The following is a 24331-nucleotide window of genomic DNA, read 5'->3' as shown; positions in this document are numbered from 1 at the left end:
TGCTAATTTCCAATCCACCAGACTTATCCTTCTACAAAATCCTGCAGTTATCTGCCCCTCATGTTTCCTTGGATGGTATCATCTGTCAAGCCAACTTCAAACTGCATCAACATGCCAGACTTCACCTCTAAAACTATCCCATCTTCTCCTAAGCTACCTCAACAGTCGTGTTTCTCTTCTCACAAAAGCGTGTAATCAGAATAATTGTTGGAGCTCATCCGAGAGCATCCTGCAGACACTTATTTAAAGAACTAGAAATCTTCATTGCAGTCTCACAATATACATATTCAATTATGAAATTTATGATATCAATATAATAGAGGGAAACATTCCATGTGGGAAAAATATATCTAAAAACAAAGATGATGTGACTTACCGAACGAAAGCGCTGGCAGGTCGATAGACACACAAACAAACACAAACACACACACAAAATTCTAGCTTTCGCAACAAACAGTTGCTTCGTCAGGAAAGAGGGAAGGAGAGGGAAAGACGAAAGGAAGTGGGTTTTAAGGGAGAGGGTAAGGAGTCATTCCAATCCCGGGAGCGGAAAGACTTACCTTAGGGGGAAAAAAGGACAGGTATACACTCGCGCGCACACACACACACACACACACACACATATCCATCCACACATATACATACACAAGCAGACATATTTGAAGACAAAGCAAATATGTCTGCTTGTGTCTGTATATGTGTGGATGGATATGTGTGTGTGTGCGAGTGTATACCCGTCCTTTTTTCCCCCTAAGGTAAGTCTTTCCGCTCCCGGGATTGGAATGACTCCTTACCCTCTCCCTTAAAACCCACTTCCTTTCGTCTTTCCCTCTCCTTCCCTCTTTCCTGACGAAGCAACCGTTTCTTGCGAAAGCTAGAATTTTGTGTGTGTGTTTGTGTGTCAATCGACCTGCCAGCGCTTTCGTTTGGTAAGTCACATCATCTCTGTTTTTAGATACAATTATGAAATTTGTTATTAACAATCCGAACGAATTCAAAAGTAATAGCAGTGTACATGGCTACAACACTAGGAGAAAGGATGATCTTCACTACTCAAGCTTAAATCTAAGTTTGTCTCAGAAGGGGGTAAATTATGCTGCCACAAAAGTCTTTGGTCACGTACCTAATAGCATCAAAAGTCCGACAGAGAGCCATATAGCATTTAAAAGGAAATTAAAAGAATTTCTTAATGGCAACTCCTTCAACTCATTAGATGAATTTTTAGATATAGTAAGGGGGTAATTTCACAACCCCCCCCCCACATATATATGAAAGGATGTGGGTTTTAAGGGAGAGGGTAAGGGGTCATTCCAATCCCGGGAGCAGTAAGACTTATCTTAGGGGGAAAAAAGGACAGGTATATATACACTCGCACACACACACACATATCCATCCGCACATATACAGACACAAGCAGACATATGTAAAGGCAAAGAGTTTGGGCAGAGATGTCAGTCGAGGCGGAAGTACTGAGCCAAAGATGTTGTTGAATGACAGGTGAGGTATGAACGGCGGCAACTTGAAATTAGCAGAGGTTGAGGCCTGGTAGGTAACGGGAAGAGAGGATATATTGAAGGGCAAGTTCCCATCTCCGGAGTTCTGATAGGTTGGTGTCAGTGGGAAGTACGCAGATAACCCGAATGGTGTAACACTGTGCCAAGATGTGCTGGCCGTGCACCAAGGCATGTTTAGCCACAGGGTGATCCTCATTACCAACAAACACTGTCTGCCTGTGTCCATACATGCAAATGGACAGTTTGTTGAAAGCTTCACAGTGTAGGCAGGTCAGTTGGTAAATCACATGGGTGCTTTCACATGTGGCTCTGCTTTTGATCGTGTACACCTTCCGGGTTACAGGACTGGAGTAGGTGGTGGTGGGAGGGTGCATGGGACAGGTTTTACACCGGGGGCGATTACAAGGGTAGGAGCCAGAGGGTAGGGAAGAACCAAGAGGTTATGAAGATTAGGTGGATGGCAGAAAGACACTCTCGGTGGAGTGGGGAGGATTTCATGAAGGATGGATCTCATTCCAGGGCAGGATTTGAGGAAGTCGTATCCCTGCTGGAGAGCCACATTCAGAGTCTGATCCAGTCCTGGAAAGTATCCTGTCACAAGTGGGGCACTTTTGGGGTTCTTCTGTGGGAGGTTCTGGGTTGGAGGGGATGAGGAAGTGGTTCTGGTTATTTGCTTCTGTACCAGGTTGAGAGGGTACTTGCCAGATGTGAAAGCTGTTTTCAGGTTGTTGGTGTAATGGTTCAGGGATTCAGGACTGGAGCAGATTTGTTTACCACGAAGACCTAGGCTGTAGGGAAGGGACTGTTTGATATGGAATGGGTGGCAGCTGTCATAATGGAGGTACTGTTGCTTGTTGGTGGGTTTGATGTGGACGGATGTGTGAAGCTGGCCATTGGACAGATGGAGGTCAACATCAAGGAAAGTGGCATGGGATTTGGAGTAGGACCAGGTGAATCTGATGGAACCAAAGGAGTTGAGGTTGGAGAGGAAATTCTGGAGTTCCTCTTCACTGTGAGTCCAGATCATGAAGATGTCATCAATAAATCTGTACCAAACTTTGGGTTGGCAGGCCTGGGTAACCAAGAAGGCTTTCTCTAAGGGACCCATGAATAGGTTGGCATTTGAGGGGGCCATCCTGGTACACACGGCTGTTCCCTTTAATTGTTGGTGTATCTGGTCTTCGAAAGTAAAGAAGTTGTGAGTTAGGATGAAGCTGGCTAAGGTAATGAGGAAAGAGGTTTTAGGCAGGGTGGCAGGTGATCGGGGTGAAAGGAAGTGCTCCATCGCAGCGAGGCCCTGGACGTGCGGAATATTTGTGTATAAGGAAGTGGCATCAATGGTTACAAGGATGGTTTTCGGGGGTAACAGATTGGGTAAGGATTCCAGGCATTCGAGAAAGTGGTTGGTGTCTTTGATGAAGGATGGGAGACTGCATGTAATGGGTTGAAGGTGTTGATCTACGTAGGCAGAGATACGTTCTGTGGGGGCTTGGTAACCAGCTACAATGGGGTGGCCGGGATGATTGGGTTTGTGAATTTTAGGAAATAGGTAGAAGGTAGGGGTGCGGGGTGTCGGTGGGGTCAGGAGGTTGATGGAGTCAGGTGAAAGGTTTTGTAGGGGGCCTAAGGTTCTGAGGATTCCTTGAAGCTCTGCATGGACATCAGGAATGGGATTACCTTGGCAAATGTTGTATGTAGTGTTGTCTGAAAGCTGACACAGTCCCCCGGCCACGTACTCCCAACGATCAAGTACCACGGTCGTGGAACCCTTGTCCGCCGGAGGAATGACGATGGATCGGTCAGCCTTCAGATCACGGATAGCCTGGGCTTCAGTTGTGGTGATGTTGGGACTAGGATTAAGGTTTTTCAAGAAGGATTGAGAGGCAAGGCTGGAAGTGAGAAATTCCTGGAAGGTTTGGAGAAGGTGATTTTGAGGAAGAGGAGGTGGGTCCCGCTGTGACGGAGGACAAACCCACCAACAAGCAACAGTACCTCCATTACGACAGCTGCCATCCATTCCACATCAAACGGTCCCTTCCCTACAGCCTAGGTCTTCGTGGCAAACGAATCTGCTCCAGTCCGGAATCCCTGAAGCATATTACACCAACAACCTGACAACAGCTTTCGCATCCCACAACTACCCTCCCGACCTGGTACAGAAGCAAATAACCAGAGCCACTTCCTCATCCTCTCAAACCCAGAACCTCCCACAGAAGAACCACAAAAGTGACAGGATACTTTCCGGGACTGGACCAGACTCTGAATGTGGCTCTCCAGCAGGGATACGACTTCCTCAAATCCTGCCCTGAAATGAGATCCATCCTTCATGAAATCCTCCCCACTCCGCCAAGAGTGTCTTTCCGCCGTCCACCTAACCTTCGTAACCTGTTAGTTCATCCCTATGAAATCCCCAAACCACCTTCCCTACCCTCTGGCTCCTATCCTTGTAACCGCCTCCGATGCAAAACCTGTCCCATGCACCCTCCCACCACCACCTACTCCAGTCCTGTAACCCGGAAGGTGTACACGATCAGAGGCAGAGCCACGTGTGAAAGCACCCACGTGATTTACCAACTGACCTGCCTACACTGTGATGCATTCTATGTGGGAATGACCAGCAACAAACTGTCCATTTGCATGAATGGACACAGGCAGACAGTGTTTGTTGGTAATGAGGATCACCCTGTGGCTAAACATGCCTTGGTGCACAGCCAGCACATCTTGGCACAGTGTTACACCGTCCGGGTTATCTGGATACTTCCCACCAACACCAACCTATCCGAACTCCGGAGATGGGAACTTGCCCTTCAGTATATCCTCTCTTCTCGTCATCCGCCAGGCCTCAATCTCCGCTAATTTCAAGTTGCCGCCACTCATACCTCACCTGTCTTTCAACAACTTCTTTGCCTCTACACTTCTGCCTCGACTGACATCTCTGCCCAAACTCTTTGTCTTTAAATATGTCTGCTTGTGTCTGTATGTGTGTGGATGGATATGTGCGTGTGTGCGAGTGTATACCTGTCCTTTTTTCCCCCTAAGGTAAGTCTTTCCGCTCCCGGGATTGGAATGACTCCTTACCCTCTCCCTTAAAACCCACTTCCTTTCATCTTCCCCTCTTCTTCCCTCTTTCCTGATGAGGCAACAGTTTGTTGAGAAAGCTTGAATTTTGTGTGTATGTTTGTGTGTCTATCGACCTGCCAGCGCTTTTGTTCGGTAAGTCACCTCATCTTTGTTTTTATATATAATTTTCCCACGTGGAATGTTTCCTTCCATTTTATATATATATATATATATATATATATATATATATATATATATATATATATATATATATATATATATATATATATATATAAATTCTTCTTAATGATGTTGAGAGTCAAATCCTCTTCGATGAAGAGGAACCACATGTGAGCCCGAACATCTTTGGGGAGATCAGCTCGCAATTGGGGGCTCATCCGGGATAGGAAGTTGGAAAGTGTTAGTTGAGGGATAAGAATCTTGCAAAGTGTTAGAACAGGATTGGATTTTGGAAAGTGTTAGTTGCAGAATATGAACTCTGGGAAGTTTAGAATCGGATTTGAATTTTGCAAAGTGTTTCCAAAAGTATTATATGAATTTCAATAGGTAGGACCTCTCGCGAAAGTTAAATGTGAGATCGGTTCAGGACTGAATATTAGTTTTCTTTAATAGCTGTGAAATTACAATTGTAATTCTCACAGTTAATGACATTCCGCAGTGTGTATTACAATTACTGCATTATAAATACTCCATTTTTTTTGGCAGCCATTATGTCAGTGGTTTTTTTTACTGAATGTAAATACAGATATAGCAAATTCTAAGATGACCAGGGGCCTCTAATGGGCTTAGTCCACCGCTGTTATGGAAAGATGTGCTTAATAGTAGTACACATCCTACTAAAATATAATTTTATATTAGAATCAGATTGTTATTCAAATATATGAAAAGTTAATATTTAAACTGTCTTATCTCAAATAACTGCTTTGTTCTGTGAGCTTTCACTTGGCGTTATGAGGACACCAATTTTATGTATATGTGGCTAGATTCTAAGCTTAGGAGTCCTTGGGCTCATGATTATGCACTTTTTCTTTTGCAAATCAGTAAATATGAAGCAACATTTGTTAAGTAATTCTTTAATTCTGTCTAAATATTTTCCTGAAGATTTGATGGGTAGATCACATAACTAATGAGGAGGTACTGAATAGGATTGGGGAGAAGAGGAGTTTGTGGCACAACTTGACCAGAAGAAGGGATCGGTTGGTAGGACATGTTCTGAGGCATCAAGGGATCACCAATTTAGTATTGGAAGGCAGCGTGGAGGGTAAAAATCGTAGGGGGAGACCAAGAGGTGAATACACTAAGCAGATTCAGAAGGATGTAGGTTGCAGTAGGTACTGGGAGATGAAGAAGCTTGCACATGATAGAGTAGCATGGAGAGCTGCATCAAACCAGTCTCAGGACTGAAGACCACAACAACAACAACAACAATATTTTCCTTTGGGGTCCTTGGAATTTTTAAATATTTGATCACTTTTAAAGAATTTTTCAGCTTTTTCTACATAATCTTCTTTAGTAATGATAACAGGTGTGAAAATTACTGAACCATCAGTTTAATAACTGATAAAATTTGCAAAACACTAACATGAATTCCTTACAGAAGAATAGAAAAACTGTAGGAGCCAACCTCAGGGAAGATTGGTTTGGATGCCAGAGAAATGTAGAAACTCTTGAGGCAATACTGACCTTATGATTTATCTTAGAAGATAGGTTAAGGAAAGGATATGGCATTTGTAGACTTGGAGAAACTTTTTGAGAATGCTGATTGGACTACTCTCATTCACTGGACTACTCTCTTTGAAATTTTGAAGGTAGCAGGGACAAAATACAGGGAGCAAAAGGCTATTTACAACTTGTACAGAAATCAGATGGCAGTTAAAAGAATCAAGAGGCATGAAAGGGAAGCAGTGGTTAAGAAAGGAGTGAGACAGAACTGTAGCCAGTTCCTGATTTTGTTCAATCTGTACACTGAGCAAGCAGTAAAGGAAACCAAAGAAAAATTTGGAGTAGGAATTAAAGATCAGGCAGAAGTAATAAAAACTTCGAAATTTGCCAGTGACAATATAATTCTGTCAGAGAAGCAAAGGACTTAGAAGAGTAGTTGAACAAAATGTAGACTGTCTTGAAAGGAGAATATAAGATGAACATCAACAAAAGCAAAACAAGGATGATGGAATGGAGTCAGTTTAAACCAGGTGATGCTAAGGGAATCAGATTAGGAAACGAGACACTTGAAGTAGTGGATGAATTTTGCGATTTAGGCAGCAAAATGGCTGATGATGGCCGAGGTAGAGGGCATATATAATGTAGACTGGCAATGGCAAGAAAAGCATCTCTGAAGAAGAGAAATTTGTTAACATCAGATATAGATTTAACTGTTAGGAAGTCTTTTCTAAAGATACTTGTCTGGAATGTAGCCATGTATGGAATGAAACATGGACAATAAACAGTTTAGATAAAAAGAGAATAGAAGCTTTCAGAATGTGACGCTACAGAAGAATGCTGAAGATTGGATGGATCAATCACATAACTAATGAGGAAGTACTGAATAGAATTGGGGAGACAAGAAATTTGTTGTACAACTTGACCAAAAGAAGGGGTAGATTAATAGGACACATTGTGAGACATCAAGGGATCACCAGTTTAGTACTGGAGGGAAGTATAATGGTAAAAATTTTAAAGGGAGACCAAGGGATGAATACAGTAAGCAGATCCAGAAAGAGGTAGGTTGCAGTAGTTATTCAGAGATGAAAAGACTCGCTCAGGGGCTAGAGTAGCATGGAGATCTGCATCAAACCAGTCTTCGGACTGAAGACAAGAACAGCATATAGTACAGGTTGAACAGATATTGAATATTTGGATGAAAGTTCAGGTGTGCAAGTTTAAACCTCCATAGCACACAGGCACCTGAGCAGCAACCCATCGTCCCTCAAGGCCTGACCAGTGGTTTAGTTAAAAATGTCTATAGCACTGTGGCTGCAACAGTGGATTCAAACATGTCTTAAGCACCTGGGTGATGGTGAAGCAATGGGTGTTAGAATGTAAGAAACAATAAAAAGGTTAAGTTGTTTCAACCAAGTATCTGGTCTCATTTCTGAATAATATACTTAGGTAAGAGTTTGTAACTAATAAACTTTCTTCATCTTACCTATCTTTTCATAGTGAACTTCCTCTTCCTCTTCATCGGTGTTCCTTTGGAATAGAAAGGCCGCACCAAGAGCTGCACAAAGAGAAACGGAAACACTTGTTATGATGTACAACAACAAAGAGCTCTTTGTGCAGCTTACACACACACACACACACACACACACACACACACACACACTCACACTCTATGCAAAGAAGAATGACCACATCATAGTATATACCAGTATTCATTCCATAGAAAGTGAGTTAAAACTTGTCCTTTCTAACCTCCCTTTTAAAAAATGTTAAAAATATGATACACAGTTTCTTGTTATTACAGCAAACTGATTGTTTAGTGCGGCAGGAAAATGGGTATTACAACTCATATTGTAATTTCTTCTTTAACATTATACCTATCGAATGTACTGTAGCTTTTTACAAGGAACAAAAAAATGTATGGATATGTTAGGGAATTTGTGATTAAAGAGATCACAGAATTCTCAGCAATGAATTATTGTGAATGAATTTATTCTGTAAGGGAGTGTTTCATTGCTGAGATCATTATACAGGTACATAGATTTTGTCAGTGATGATTTTAAGTACTTTCATGGGCCCAACAGCTCTAGTACACAGTATTTCACTTGTACAGAACATAGGCTGCAAGCAGGTTTCCCTGAGATTCAGGACCTATATTTGGAATTCAGTAAGAGTAATATTTATATTTTTGTCATTAAAATGAATTCCCCTTGTTCCAGCTGATTCATCTAGGCTTTGCTTTTCTCTGCAGATGTGTGTCATTGATTCCAAAGCCTCCGAAGACACATTGTATGGCCACAGCCACTGCAAAACCTAAATTTTAGGAGACACCTGTAGATTTTTTTAAATGCTTGACTTGGACTTAAGACATTCACAAAGCCTCTTATAGACATATACAGATACCATAGTCTTAGTTGCAGCATCTACATCTGCATCTATACTCTGCAAACCACAATTAAGTGCATGGCAGATGGTACATCCCATTGTACCAGCTAGTAGGGCTTTTTTCAGTTCCATTCACATATGGAGCATGAAAGGAATGCTTAAATGTATCTGTGTGTATGCTTTAATTAGTCTAATCTCATCTTTATGATCCCTATGGTAAGGATACGTTGGGGACTGTAATATACACTGAAGCACCAAAGAAACTGGAATAGCCATGCGTATTCAAATACAGAGTTATGTAAACAGGCAGAAGGAGATGCTGGCAAAGCTACTGCACATTTTTTAGATTGAATTCAGCTGATGGGTATCCCTGCATAAAGAAAGTCCCTCTAACAAAGAAATCATCTTCAGAGGTGGTCAGGTATCCAAATACAGAAGGAATTAGCATATTCCATCAAAATATAAGAGGGATTAGAGTTGGTGAGCTGGTTATAGATGTTGACTCTGACATTATTGGTATATTGGAGTACCACTTAAATACTTTGACAATTCAGAGGCTTCCTTTACCAGGATACAGATTAGCTGGCTGTTTTTCAAGGAGTTCTTTGTGGAGTAGGGGAGCGGCGATGTACGTAAAAAATAGTATTCCATTTGAGTCTGTAGACGTATCATGGCACTGCACTGAACAGATATTTGAGTGTTGTGCAGGAGCAGTTGAACTTAATGAAACTAAACTTGTAATTGTTGTTGTTTATAGGTCCCAGAACTATGAGTTCAGAGCATCTCTGCTCAAGCTAGAGAGGGTTCTTGGTTCGCTTTATAGGAAGTACAAAAATTAATTATGTGTGGTGACTTCAATATTAATTTTGTATGTGATTGTGCAAGGAAAAGGATGTTGGTAGATATCCTAAACTCATATGATCTGATGCAGACTATCTTTTTTTCAACCAGGGTGCAGGGGAACAGTAGCACAGCCATAGACAGCATTTTTATTCACTCTTCATCATTAAAGGCCATTTGGTTAGTAAAAGAGTGAATGGCCTTTTGGGCCATGATGCACAAATTTTAACAATAAAAGGCTTTTGTACTCAAACAAATGTCACATATAATTACAAACTATGTAGGAAAGCTAATGCAATGGCAACAGAGAGTTTTTTAAACCTTGTTAAGAAACAGGAGTGGCAGATTGTTTATAGAGTCGATAATATAGAGAGAGCACTCCGTCTTCAGGCCACAAGTGGCCCATCAGGACCAACCGACTGCCGTATCATCCTCAGATGAGGATGTGGGTAGGAGGGGCATGTAGTCAGCACATCGCTCTCCGGGTCGTTACGATGGTTTTCTTTGACCAGAGCCACTACTATTCAGTCGAGTAGCTCCTCAATTGGCATCATGAGGCTGAGTGCACCCCAATAACATAGATGAGAAATAGAATGCATTCCTTAGCACATTTCTCACACTCTTTGAGAGTTTCTTTCCATTAGAATGTACTAAACAGGGCACTAGCAGCAAAAGGCAGCCTGGATGGCTGACGGGGGAGGGGGAGGGGGGGGGGGGGGCGGGGGGAAGGATATCAAGTAGAACAAAGTGGAAATTACATCAAAATGTTAGAAGCAATCACAATCAAGCTACAGTACCCCAATACAAACAGTATTGTAAGGTGCTTAAAAATTTTACTAGAAAGGCAAAGAGTATGTGGTACACAAACAGAATAGCTAATTCACATGATAAAATTAAAATAATATGGTCAGTTGTGAAGAAAGTGTCTGGTCGTCAGCACAAAGTCAACTATATAAAGTCAGTTTGCAGTAAAAATACTGATAAGTCAGATATATGTACAGTATTTAACAATCATTTTCTGAGCACTGCTGCTGAATTAAATAAAAACTTAGTTTCTGCTGGGAATTACATAACTCTCTTGGAAAATTTCTTTCCAAGAATGATGTCTGAAATACTCCCCCATGATACCGACAAGGGGGAGATCGAGTCAATCATTAAATCACTGAGGTCTCTCATGCATATGATGGAGTGCCTAGCAGAATCTTAAAGTACTGTGCTGCACATGTTAGCCCTGTACTTAGCCATATTTGTAATTTTTCCTTTAAGAATGGTAAGTTTCCTAAAAGATTAAAGTACTCACTCGTAAAGCCATTTTATAGAAAGGGAGAAAGGGATAATGTAGACAATTTTAGACCTTTTCTATGCCATCAGTGTTTGCTGAAGTTACCGAAAAAGCTGTATGTGTAAGGATAATTGAGCATTTTACATCACATAATTTGCTATCAAATATACAGTTTGGCTTTAAAAGTGGTATAACAATTGAAAATGCTATATTCTCTTTTCTCTGTGAGGTACTGAATGGGTTAAACAAAAGGTTTCGAATGCTGGGCATATTTTTTGATTTAACTAAGGCTTTTGATTGTGTTGACCACAAAATATTGCTCCAGAAGTTGGACCACTATGGAATACGGGGATACACAATTGGTTCACCTCTTACTTTAACAACAGACAGAAAAAGGTCATTATTCACATAGTTGAGAATGGCTGTGAAGTGGGGTATGAGTGGGTTATGGTCTGTTGCAGGGTGCCCCAGGGATCAGTATTAGGGCACTCCTGTTCTTTATTATATAATGATGAGACTTGGTAGTAAAGGAGGTTGTGTGCAACATTGGCTTGGTTTCAGATAGTGCAGTTCATGACATAAGTTCATAGCTTGTAGAAAATAAACTAATGCTAGATTGCAGTAAGACTCTGTTTTTACAGTTTGTAACACACAATTCAACAAAACTCAAAATTTTAATTTCACAGAATGGGCATATGATTAGTGAAACTGAACAGTTCAAATTTCTAGGTGTTCAGATAGAAAGTTATCTGTCATGGAAAGCTCACATTCAGGATCTTTTTCCAAGACATAATGCTGTCATTTTTACTATTCGAACAGTATCTGAAGTAAGTGATCATTCGACATGAAAATTAGTCTACTTTGCTTATTTTCATTTGCTTATGTCATATGGTATTTTTATTATTTACTGTCATTTCTTGTTAACAATATCAGGTTATTCCCAAGAATTAGCAGCTTTCACTCAATTAACACCAGGCAGAAATTCAATCTGCATCAGAAGAGTTTCCTCATGAGTCACTCCTTCTATTCTGCCAAGGAGTTCCTTGAAAAATTACGCTGATTCCTATGTTATATTGCTCATTGCGTTTACTTAAACTTATAGTTTGACTTTTTTGTATTCATAAACATTTTATTTTATCTGTTATTACTTTTATGTTGTAATTTCGTGTACCGACACGTTCCATGACCTTGGAGATTTGCTCCTCAATTTGGTCCTACGGAACTAGACATGTAAATAAAATAAAATAAAATAAAAGTACAGCAATACGGTTGGCAATGCTTATATAAGACAACAAGTGTATGGCACAGTTGTTAGATCAGTTACCACTGCTACAATGGCAGGTTATAAGATTTAAGTGAGTTTGAACCTAGTTATAGTCGGTGCACGAGCAATCGGACACAGCATCTCTGAGGTGGCAACGAACTGGGAATTTTCCAGTATAACCATTTCACGAGTGTACTGTGAATATCAAGAATCTGGTAAAACATCAAATCTCGGACATCGCTGCAGCCAGAAAAATATCCTGTAAGAACAGGACCAATGATGACTGATGAAACTCGTTCTACATGAAAGAAGTGCAACCCTTCCTCAAACTGCTGCAGATTTCAATTCTGGGCCACCAGAAAGTGTCAGCGTGCAAACCATTCAACAAAGCATCATTGATATATGCTTTCGGAGCTGAAAGTCCACTCGTGTAGCCTTGGTGACTGCACAATATAAAGCTTTATGCATCACCTGGGCCTATCAACACTGGCGTTGGGCTGTTGATGACTGGAAAGATGTTACCTGGTCAGATGAGTCTCACTTCAAATAGTATCAAGTGGATGATGTATACGGGTATGGAAGATCCGGCTTGTCAGCAAGGGACTGTTCAAGCTGGTGGAGGCTTTGTAATGGTATGGGGCATGTGCAGTTGGAGTGATATGGGAATCCTGATACGTCTAGATATGATTCTGACAGGTGACATGTAAGTAAGCCTTCTGTCTGACCATCTACATCCATTTATGTCCATTGTGCATTCTGAGAGACTTGGGCAATTACAGCAGGACAATGCAACACCCCACACATCCAGAATAGCTACAGTGTGTCCCAAGGAACACTCATCTGAGTTTAAACACTTTCACTGTTGAGAAAACTCCCCAGCCATTATTGAGCATATCTGGGACGTCTTGCAATGTGCTGTTCAGAAGAGATCTCTACCCCCTCATACTCTTACAGATTTATGGACAGACCTGCAGGATTCCTGGTGTCAGTTCCCTCGAGCACTGCTTCAGACATTAGTTGAGTCCATGCCATGTCATGGTGCAGCACTTCTGTGTGTTTGCGGGGACCTTACACGATATTAGGCAGGTGTTCCAGTTTCTTTGGCTCTTCAGTGTATAATGAGAGTCATCATTTAAAAGTTGTTTCTAGAAACTTTCTAAGTAGGTTCTCACAGGATAGTTTGTGTCTGTCTTCAAGCATCTGCCAGTTCAGTTCTTTCAGCATCTCTGTGACACTCTCCCATGGGTCAAACAAGCCTGTGACCGGGCAAGTGCTCTACCAACTGAGCTACCCAAGCACGACTCACGCCCTGTCCTCACAGCTTTACTTCTGCCAGTACCTCATTTGGAGGTAGGAGACGAGGTACTGGCAGAAGTAAAGCTGTGAGGACGGGGCATGAGTCGCGCTTGGGTAGCTCAGTTGGTAGAGCACTTGCCCGCGAAAAGCAAAGGTCCCGAGTTGGAGTCTCGGTCCGGCACACAGTTTTAATCTGCCAGGACGTTTCATATCAGCGCACACTCTGCTGCAGAGTGAAAATCTCATTCTGGAAGCCTGTGACCATTTGTGCTGTTGTTGTTGTGGTCTTCAGTCCTGAGACTGGTTTGATGCAGCTCTCCATGCTACTCTATCCTGTGCAAGCTTCTTCATCTCCCAGTACCTACTGCAACCTACATCCTTCTGAATCTGCTTAGTGTATTGATCTCTTGGTCTCCCTCTACGATTTTTACCCTCCACGCTGCCCTCCAATGCTAAATTTGTGATCCCTTGATGCCTCAAAACATGTCCTACCAACCGATCCCTTCTTCTAGTCAAGTTGTGCCACAAACTTCTCTTCTCCCCAATCCTATTCAATACCTCCTCATTAGTTACGTGATCTACCCACCTTATCTTCAGCATTCTTCTGTAGCACCACATTTCGAAAGCTTCTATTCTCTTCTTGTCCAAACTGGTTATCGTCCATGTTTCACTTCCATACATGGCTACACTCCATACAAATACTTTCAGAAACGACTTCCTGACACTTAAATCTATACTCGATGTTAACAAATTTCTCTTCTTCAGAAACGATTTCCTTGCCATTGCCAGTCTACATTTTATATCCTCTCTACTTCGACCATCATCAGTTATTTTACTCCCTAAATAGCAAAACTCTTTTACTACTTTAAGTGTCTCATTTCCTAATCTAATCCCCTCAGCATCACCCGATTTAATCTGACTACATTCCATTATCCCCCTTTTGCTTTTGTTAATGTTCATCTTATATCCTCCTTTCAAGACACTGTCCATTCCGTTCAACTGCTCTTCCAAGTCCTTTGCTGTCTCTGACAGAATTACAATGTCATCGGTGAACCTCACAGTTTTTATTTCTTCTCCATGGATTTTAATACCTACTCCGAATTTTTCTTTTGTTTCCTTTACTGCTTGCTCAATATACAGATTGAATAACATCGGGGAGACGCTACAACCCTGTCTCACTCCTTTCCAAACCACTGCTTCCCTTTCATGCCCCTCGACTCTTACAACTGCCATCTGGTTTCTGTACAAATTGTAAATAGCCTTTCGCTCCCTGTATTTTACCCCTGCCACCTTCAGAATTTGAAAGAGAGTATTCCAGTTAACGTTGTCAAAAGCTTTCTCTAAGTCTACAAATGCTAGAAATGTAGGTTTGCCTTTCCTTAATCTTTCTTCTAAGATAAGTCGTAAGGTTAGTATTGCCTCACCTGTTCCAACATTTCTACGGAATCCAAACTGATCTTCCCCGAGGTCCGCTTCTACCAGTTTTTCCATTTGTCTGTAAAGAATTCGCGTTAGTATTTTGCAGCTGTGACTTATTAAACTGATAGTTCGGTAATTTTCACATCTGTCAACACCTGCTTTCTTTGGGATTGGAATTATTATATTCTTCTTGAAGTCTGTGGGTATTTCGCCTGTCTCATACATCTTGCTCACCAGATGGTAGAGTTTTTTCACGACTGGCTCTCCCAAGGCCATCAGTAGTTCTAATGGAATGTTGTCTACTCCCGGGGCCTTGTTTCGACTCAGGTCTTTCAGTGCTCTGTCAAACTCTTCACACAGTATCTTATCTCCCATTTCATCTTCATCTACATCCTCTTCCATTTCCATAATATTGTCCTCAAGTACATCGCCCTTATATAAACCCTCTATATACTCCTTCCACCTTTCTGCCTTCCCTTCTTTGCTTAGAACTGGGTTGCCATCTGAGCTCTTGATATTCATACAAGTGGTTCTCTTCTCTCCAAAGGTCTCTTTAATTTTCCTGTAGGCAGTATCTATTGTTATATCCTAGCCAGTAATGCCACCCGAGCCCGCTGCCAAAAGGTTGACAGCATCAAAGTCCGGACGCCGTCCGCATAAGCAGCGCCAGCGAGACAGGAAATCTCCGCAAGTCTGCGCGCGCCACCGCTGGCTTCTGGCTTCTTAAGCGCTGGAGTCGCGAGCGCTAGGACAGTTCTGTATTCGCCGCTCAGTTGTATACTCGCCACCGAATTGTGTACTTGCTAGTCAGTTGTGTGTTCATCGCAGCAGAGTTGTTGTTTGTCGTCAGCCGACGCTGACCTAGCCGCTCCGACTCGAACTAGACAGATCTCTGTAGACACGGAGTTCCCTACTGTTTCTGTATCTTCATTAATAAAGATAAGTACCGACTTTTATTTAATCAGTGTTTGGGTTTTCATCTTTCTGTTCACTGTTCCAGCGGACCGGTCAGCCCGCTATTAAAAGTGTGGCGGTGACTTCGTAAGCCGTTTCTACAGCGAATTGCTTGTCGCTATGAACACCGCCACAAAATCTATCTTACCCCTAGTGAGACAAGCCTCTACATGCTTACATTTGTCCTCTAGCCATCCCTGCTTAGCCATTTTGCACTTCCTGTCAATCTCATTTTTGAGACGTTTGTATTCCTTTTTGCCTGCTTCATTTACTGCATTTTTATATTTTCTCCTTTTATTAATTAAATTCAATATTTCTTCTGTTACCCAAGGATTTCTATTAGCCCTCGTCTTTTTACCTACTTGATCCTCTGCTGCCTTCACTACTTCATCCCTCAGAGCTACCCATTCTTCTTCTACTGTATTTCTTTCCCCCATTCCTGTCAATTGTTCCCTTATGCTCTCCCTGAAACTCTGTACAACCTCTGGTTCTTTCAGTTTATCCAGGTCCCATCACCTTAAATTCCCGCCTTTTTGCAGCTTCTTCAGTTTCAATCTGCAGTTCATAACCAATAGATTGTGGTCAGAATCCACATCTGCCCCTGGAAATGTCTTACAATTTAAAACCTGGTTCCTAAATCTCTGTCTTACCATTATGTAATCTATCTGATACCTTTTAGTATCTCCAGGATTCTTCCAGGTATACAACCTTCTTTCATGATTCTTGAACCAAGTGTTAGCTATGATTAAGTTATGCTCTGTGCAAAATTCTACAAGGCGGCTTCCTCTTTCATTTCTTCCCCCCAATCCATATTCACCTACTATGTTTCCTTCTCTCCCTTTTCCTACTGACGAATTCCAGTCACCCATGACTATTAAATTTTCGTCTCCCTTCACTACCTGAATAATTTCTTTTATCTCGTCATACATTTCATCAATTTCTTCATCATCTGCAGAGCTAGTTGGCATATAAACTTGTACTACTGTAGTAGGCATGGGCTTTGTGTCTATCTTGGCCACAATAACGCATTCACTATGCTGTTTGTAGTAGCTAACCCGCACTCCTATTTTTTTTATTCATTATTAAACCTACTCCTGCATTACCCCTATTTGATTTTGTATTTATAACCCTGTAATCACCTGACCAAAAGTCTTGTTCCTCCTGCCACCGAACTTCACTAATTCCCACTATATCTAACTTTAACCTATCCATTTCCCTTTTTAAATTTTCTAACCTACCTGCCCGATTAAGGGATCTGACATTCCACACTCCAATCCGTAGAATGCCAGTTTTCTTTCTCCTGATAACGACGTCCTCTTGAGTAGTCCCCACCCGGAGATCCGAATGGGGGACTATTTTACCTCCGGAATATTTTACCCAAGAGGACGCCATCATCATTTAATCATACAGTAAAGCTGCATGTCCTCGGGAAAAATTATGGCTGTAGTTTCCCCTTGCTTTCAGCCGTTCGCAGTACCAGCACAGCAAGGCCGTTTTGGTTAATGTTACAAGGCCAGATCAGTCAATCATCCAGACTGTTGCCCCTGCAACTACTGAAAAGGCTGGTGCCCCTCTTCAGGAACCACATGTTTGTCTGGCCTCTCAACAGATACCCCTCCGTTGTGGTTGCACCTACGGTACGGCCATCTGTATCGCTGAGGCACACAAGCCTCCCCACCAACGGCAAGGTCCATGGTTCTCTTCTCTGTATACATTCAATATCCCCTGTTAGTACTATTTGGTTGGGGTTCCATGCACTTGAGCAGTATTCTAGGATGAGTTGCATGTGTTTTTTGTATGCAGCTTCCTTTGTAGACATTGAATTTCTCTAATATTCCACCAATGATCCGCAGTCTGCCACTTGCTTTACCTACAACCTAGACTACATGATCATATCCCTTTAAACTGTTACATATGTATTTGTATGAGCTAACTGATTATAACTGTGATTCATTGATATCATACTCATAGGGTACTACAATTAGTCATTTTATGAAGTGCATAGTTTTACATTTGTGAACATTTAATGTGAGTTGTCAAACTGCACCACTCTGAAATATTATAAAGATCTGACTGAATACTTGTGAAGCTTCTTTCACATGCTACTTCATTACTGATAACTCCATCATCTGCAGAAAGTGTGTGGCTACTATTAACATTGTCCACAAGGTCACTAATATACAACACGAACAACAAGTGTCACAACACACTTCCCTGGGAACCACACAACGTTACTCCTGCATTTGTGGATAATTCTCCTGCCTACCAAAAATGCTCAAAGCATTCACAAATTTTACTTGATACTCCATATGATGGTACTTCTGATAATATGTATAGATGTGGCATTGACTTAGATGATTTTAGGAAACTGAAAAATATTGCATCTACCCAACTGCCTTGGTCCATGGCTTTCAGATTTTCATCAGAGAAGTGCTAGTTACGCTGCACACGATGAATATTTTCAGAATTCATGCTTGTTGGCATGATAGAGGTCATTCAGTTTGATGTACCTCATTACGTTTGAGCTCAGAATATATTCTAAGAGTCTACATAAAATCTGTGCCAGGAGTAGTAGATGGTAGTTTCTTGCTTCACTTACCCTACCTTTCTTCTAGATTTGTATGCTCTGTGCTTTCTTCCAACTACTGGACATCAATTTTTGTTCAAGAGATCTATGGTAGATTATATGTAGTTAAAAGAGGGGCTTACACAGCCACAAATTCAATATAGAATCTGACAGGGGTTTTGTCAGGTCCTGGAGCTTTGTTCAGTTTTGGAAATTTCAGACAGTTTCTCAACTGTCACTGGCTTTAATATCTATTTCATTTATCTTTCAGTGATATGAGAATTAATTTGGAGTAATACTTCTGGGTTTTCGTTTGTAAAAAAATGTTCTAAATAAATGTTTGAAAGTGGAGTTAAGTACTTCTGCTTTTGCTTTGTTCCCCACCATTTAAGTTCCTGTTTCACCCATGAGAGTCTGGACGTTAACTACGGTGCCGCCACAAACAGCCTTTACAATTAGAAGTTCTTTGAGTTTTGTGAAAGATCTTTTGACAATATTCTACTATGGTGGTCATTGAAGGCTTCACACATTGCTGCCTTGATAACCAGGTGAGTTGCACTCATCATCTGTCTATCTATCTGCCTATTTACCTATCTATGTATCTATCACCCTATGCTTTTTTACACCTGTTATATAGTAGTCCCTGTTTGTATAGAAGTTTCTTTGCAGTGACTGTATACCATGAAGGGTCCCTACCTTCATGAATTGTTTTACTTTGTATATGGTCAACTATTCTTTTAAATTTGAGCCATAGTTCCTCCACCTGCTCCTCTCCTGAGCTAAATATTTCAAGTTCCTCATTGAGATATGACACTACTGCTTATTCATGTAATTTACTGAACATATATACCTTCCTGCTTGTTTTAGATGTCCTTTGTACTTTGGCAATCATTCTTGTCACAACTGCATCATGATTGTTGATGCCAGTTTCAGTGTGGATATTCTCAAAGAGGTCAAGACTATTTGTTGCAATTAGTTCTAATATATTTCCATCGTGAGTTGGATTCTGACCTATGTGCTCTAGTTAGTTTTCAGAGAAGGCATTTATTAATGTTTCTCAGGATGTCTTGTTCTGCCCACTGCTAATAAAACTGTACTTCTCTCATTTGGTTGTTGAATGATAAAAGTGTCCTCCATTGATTACAGTATGATTGGGGAACTTATTTTCCAGAGAAATGAGGTTTTCTCTAAAGTTTTTGGTTACATCCGTAGGTGAATCTAAGTATAATTTTATACCCATCTCTGATGCTAAGCCTTTCTCAAACAATCTCACATGCAGCTTCAGCTTTTATTTTGACAGATTTGACTTTCTAGTGTACCGTGACAAATACATCGCTTCAATTTCCCATTTCCCTATCCTTGCAATATGTTCTTAAATTTTTCTAAATATCACACTGCCATCGACCTCAGTTCTTAACCAGCTTCCTGTACCTAGTATTATCTGAACTTCACTGCTTCTTAAGACCACTTCAGACTCTGGCAGTTTGTTGCAAATGCTCTGTTAGCTAACCACTAAAATTTTAATACTTTCACCTATGGTGGCTTTTTGTATTGCACACTGATACTTCTGGGTCTCCTACAAATATATATTGTTATCTGGGCATGATAGAGAAACATGTGAACTGAAAAACCATTGTGTGCACTCCACACACACACACACACACACACACACACACACACACACACACACACACACACACACACACACAGGGGGGGGGGGGGGGTTCAGTTCCAAGCCTTATTGTGCATCTCTAGGAAGTCCAGAACCTTCACAGACTCCAGTTCAAGCCTTCCACACATCTCAGGACCAGGGAGTCATGATCAGTTTTGGAGGCAATGCCACAGATAGTGAGCTTTGTTGAAGCTCCGTGAGCACGGTTGGTGTTCTAAAACCTCTTTGCCGGTCCCTGAAATGATACAAGTATGGGCTCAGAGCCCAGACAACAGGCATCATTTGTCCCAACGTGTGCCACAGTCTGCAGCCCTTAGTGGCTGCCAGGATAACGTTTCCATCATGTTGAGTGTTCCCACCAGGTAAACTTACTGAGTGCACATGGTGTTCCTTCCCATCCCTTGCCACCATTATTTGCTGTTTGTTTGAACTCCCTATGATCAATAAACCTCTGCCCTTTCATGTTTGGCTCCCCTTGGCATGGGACACAGCACATTTCCCAACAGATGAAGGGAGTCTCACTGGTTCAGTTTCAGTGGAAGATAACACATTGAAATTGTTGATTAGAGGATGTGTGTAACATCCAGAGTTCTCCTTGGTCCTTGTCTCACCAGTGCAGGATATCTAGACCTTCAATGTAAGAAGAAGATAGTTTAATACTGACTGTGAAGATGACGACTTTCGGCGACAGCCTTCATCAGAAAAAGCAAGAGAAACACAAACATATGCACACACACACACACACACACACACACACACACACACACACACACACACACACACACACAACATCCATTCACACCAGCGAGCAAATCTCGTGAACACATGACCGCCATTTCCAGCAGCAGCTTGGATCAGAATTCAACTGTCATGTGCAATGGAAGCAACAATGTGGAGGGGGCAGGGAAGGGGAAGGGATAGCTTTGTATGGATGGGGGAAGAGACGAGCCCTGTTTTAAGGACTAGACCGCCAACAGGCACAGTGTCAGGAGGCATTGGGGCAGAGAGTTGGGGAGGGGGTGAGGGGAATGGAGTGAAAAATGAGAAGAGAGAGGAAATATGGGTGAGTATGTTGGCAGAGGGAAGCACACAAAGAGGGTGGAAGACAAGAATAGGGAGGACGTGATAGGACAGAGGGGATGCTAACTGTTGGTTAGAGGATGTGGGGACAGTATGTTACTGTAGGTTGAGGCTGGGATAATGTTGGGAGCAGAGAATGTATTGTATGAATAATTCCTGGCTCTCCCAAGGCTATCAGTAGTTCTAATGGAATGTTGTCTACTCCCGGGGCCTTGTTTCGACTCAGGTCTTTCAGTGCTCTGTCAAACTCTTCACGTGGTATTGTATCTCCCATTTCATCTTCATCTACATCCTCTTCCATTTCCATAATATTGTCCTCAAGAACATCGCCCTTGTATAGACTCTCTATATACTCCTTCCACCTTTCTGCTTTCCCTTCTTTGCTTAGAACTGGGTTTCCATCCGAGCTCTTGATATTCATGCAAGTGGTTCTCTTTTCTTCAAAGGTCTCTTTAATTTTCCTGTAGGCAGTATCTATCTTACCCCTAGTGATATCCACCTCTACATCCTTACATTTGTCCTCTAGCCATCCCTGCTTAGCCATTTTGCACTTCCTGTCAATCTCATTTTTGAGATGTTTGTATTCCTTTTTGTCTGCTTCATTTACTGCATTTTTGTATTTTCTCCTTTCATCAATTAAATTCAATATCTCTTCTGTTACCCGAGGATTTCTATTAGCCCTCATCTTTTTACCTGCTTGATCCTCTGCTGCCATCACTATTTCAACTCTCAAAGTTACCCGTTCTTCTTCTACTGTATTTCTTTCCCCCATTCCTGTCAGTCGTTCCCTAATGCTCTCCCTGAAACTCTCTACAACCTCTGGTTTTGTCAGTTTATCCAGGTCCCATCTCCTGAAATTCCCACCTTTTTGCAGTGTCTTCAGTTTTAATCTACAGTTCATAACCAACAGATTGTGGTCCGAGTCCACATCTGCCCCTGGAAACATCTTAAAATTTAAAACCTGGTTCCTAAATCTCTGTCTTACGATTATATAATCTATCTGAAACCTTTCAGTATATCCGGGCCTCTTCCATGTATACAACCTTCTATCTTGATTATTGAACCAAGTGTACTCATCTAAATGGAACTCTAATTGTGACATTCTCTGGTTCCCCCACCAGATGACACTTTTCCTCTCTATTGTATCAGAACATGCCCCAGTCTTGTTGTTTATAAATTTGATAAAATGGTTCACTATTAAATATTTATACCCAATCTTGCCTAACCCTTTGTAACTTGCATACTCATCTGGCTACATGCTTTCTTATTGAATAAAAAATAGTGGTGGCTGTCTCATTTTCCAATAATTTAAAAACCATACCAGGGCTAATCTCTCTTCCACCTCATGGGAGACAGGCGAAGGCATGGTCCCTTCAACCCCACAAACCAACCGCTGAACAGGCAATGGTACAAAGTAGGGTATTGCCTGTGGGGGTTAAGTATAATGGAGAGACTGTGTACCCTGAGGCATCTACAGTACCTGTGAAGGTCCTACAGGAACCATGAAAAGTGACAGTCACTAGGGCTCTGGTGAAGCAGTTATAGGCCCAGCAAGCCAGTAGTGGATAATCCTTTTGCTTTCGAGAGTGGAACAAGTCTCGGATAGGACGACATCATGGTTTAATTATACAGGGTGAGTCACCTAACGTTACCGCTGGATATATTTCGTAAACCACATCAAATACTGACGAACCGATTCCACAGACCGAACGTGAGAAGAGGGGCTAGTGTAATTATTTAATACAAACCATATAAAAATGCACGGAAGTATGTTTTTTAACACAAACCTACGTTTTTTTAAATGGAACCACATTAGTTTTGTTAGCACATCTGAACATATAAACAAATACATAATCAGTGCCGTTTGTTGCATTGTAAAATGTTAATTACATCTGGAGATATTGTAACCTAAAGTTGACGCCACCCCATTGGTCCTCACTTCATTGCCGGGGCCCAAACAGCTGCAACATACATCGCGTTTCTACAGAATGATCTGACAACGTTGCTCGAAAATGTCCCACTGGAAATGTGTCGACGTATGTGGTATCAGCATGATGGTGCACCTGCACATTCCGCAATTAACACTAGGCTTACCCTCGACAGGATGTTCGACGGGCGTTTCATAGGACGTGGAGGACGCATAAATTGGCCAGCCCGTTCTCCTGATCTTACACCTCTGGTCTTCTTTCTGTGGGGTACGTTAAAGGAGAATGTGTACCGTGATGTGCCTACAACCCCAGAGGATATGAAACAACGTATTGTGGCAGCCTGCGGCGACATTACACCAGATGTACTGCGGCGTGAACGACATTCATTATGCCAGAGATTGCAATTGTGTGCAGCAAATGATGGCCACCACATTGAACATCTATTGGCCTGACATGTCAGGACACACTCTATTCCACTCCGTAATTGAAAACGGAAATCACGTGTGTACGTGTACCTCACCCTTCATGGTAATGTACATGTGCGTCAGTGAAAAAGACCCATAAAAAGGTGTTAGCATGTGGACGTAATGTGCTGTTCCAATCTCTTCTGTACCTAAGGTCCATCACTGTTCCCTTTGGATCCCCACGTAATACGGTGCTCTCCGATACACACGATCGAACAGCGGAGGAGTGGTACTCAAGCGTCAACTTTAGGTTACATTATCTCCGGATGTAATTAACATTTTACAATGCAACAAATGGCACTGATTACGTATTTGTTTATATGTTCAGATGTGCTAACAAAACTAATGGGGTTCCATTTAAAAAAATGTAGGTTTGTGTTAAAAAACATACTTCCGTGCATTTTTTTATGGTTTGTATTAACCAATTACACTAGCCCCTCTCCTCACGTTTGGTCTGTGGAATCGATTCGTCAGTATTTGATGTGGTTTACGAAACACATCCAGCGGTAATGTTAGATGACTCACCCTGTATAATTCAGAGAAAATTGAGGAAGCAGAGACCGTTGCACCATCAGTTCAATAAGGATGTACAAGTAACAACAGGTAAAAGTCAGCAGAAATTCACATGTCTGTAAAAGGATTGATGCATGAAGCATTCAACAACTACCACCAACATACATTTGCAAAAAATCTTGCCAAGAAGCTTGAGGAAATTCTGGTCATACATAAAATCAATAAGTGGGTCAAAGGCTTCTATCCAGTCATTCGTTTATCAGTCCACAGCTCATGGTCTAGTGGTTAGCCTTGCTGCCTCTGGATCACAGGGTCCCGGGTTCATTACCCGGCCGGGTTGGGGATTGTCTCTGCCTGGGGACTGGGTGTTTGTGTTGTCCTCATCATTTCATCATCATCATTCATGACAGTGGC

General features: G+C 41.7%; 1 protein-coding gene across 1 annotated transcript in view; it reads right to left on the bottom strand.

Moving 5' to 3' along the window:
* Positions 1 to 24331, bottom strand: part of LOC126484904 (uncharacterized) — a 58294-nt gene that overhangs the window by 1374 nt on the left and 32589 nt on the right. Inside the window, exon 7 of the mRNA XM_050108504.1 lies at positions 7741 to 7812. Coding sequence (XP_049964461.1) covers positions 7741 to 7812 — 72 coding nt within the window. The remainder of the gene's footprint in view (positions 1 to 7740; positions 7813 to 24331) is intronic.

The sequence above is a fragment of the Schistocerca serialis genome, chromosome 6 (assembly GCF_023864345.2).
Source record: "Schistocerca serialis cubense isolate TAMUIC-IGC-003099 chromosome 6, iqSchSeri2.2, whole genome shotgun sequence".
NCBI classification, from domain to species: domain Eukaryota; kingdom Metazoa; phylum Arthropoda; class Insecta; order Orthoptera; family Acrididae; genus Schistocerca; species Schistocerca serialis.
Note: the sequence above shows the minus strand (reverse complement) of the source record. Positions and strands in the feature narration are given on the sequence as shown.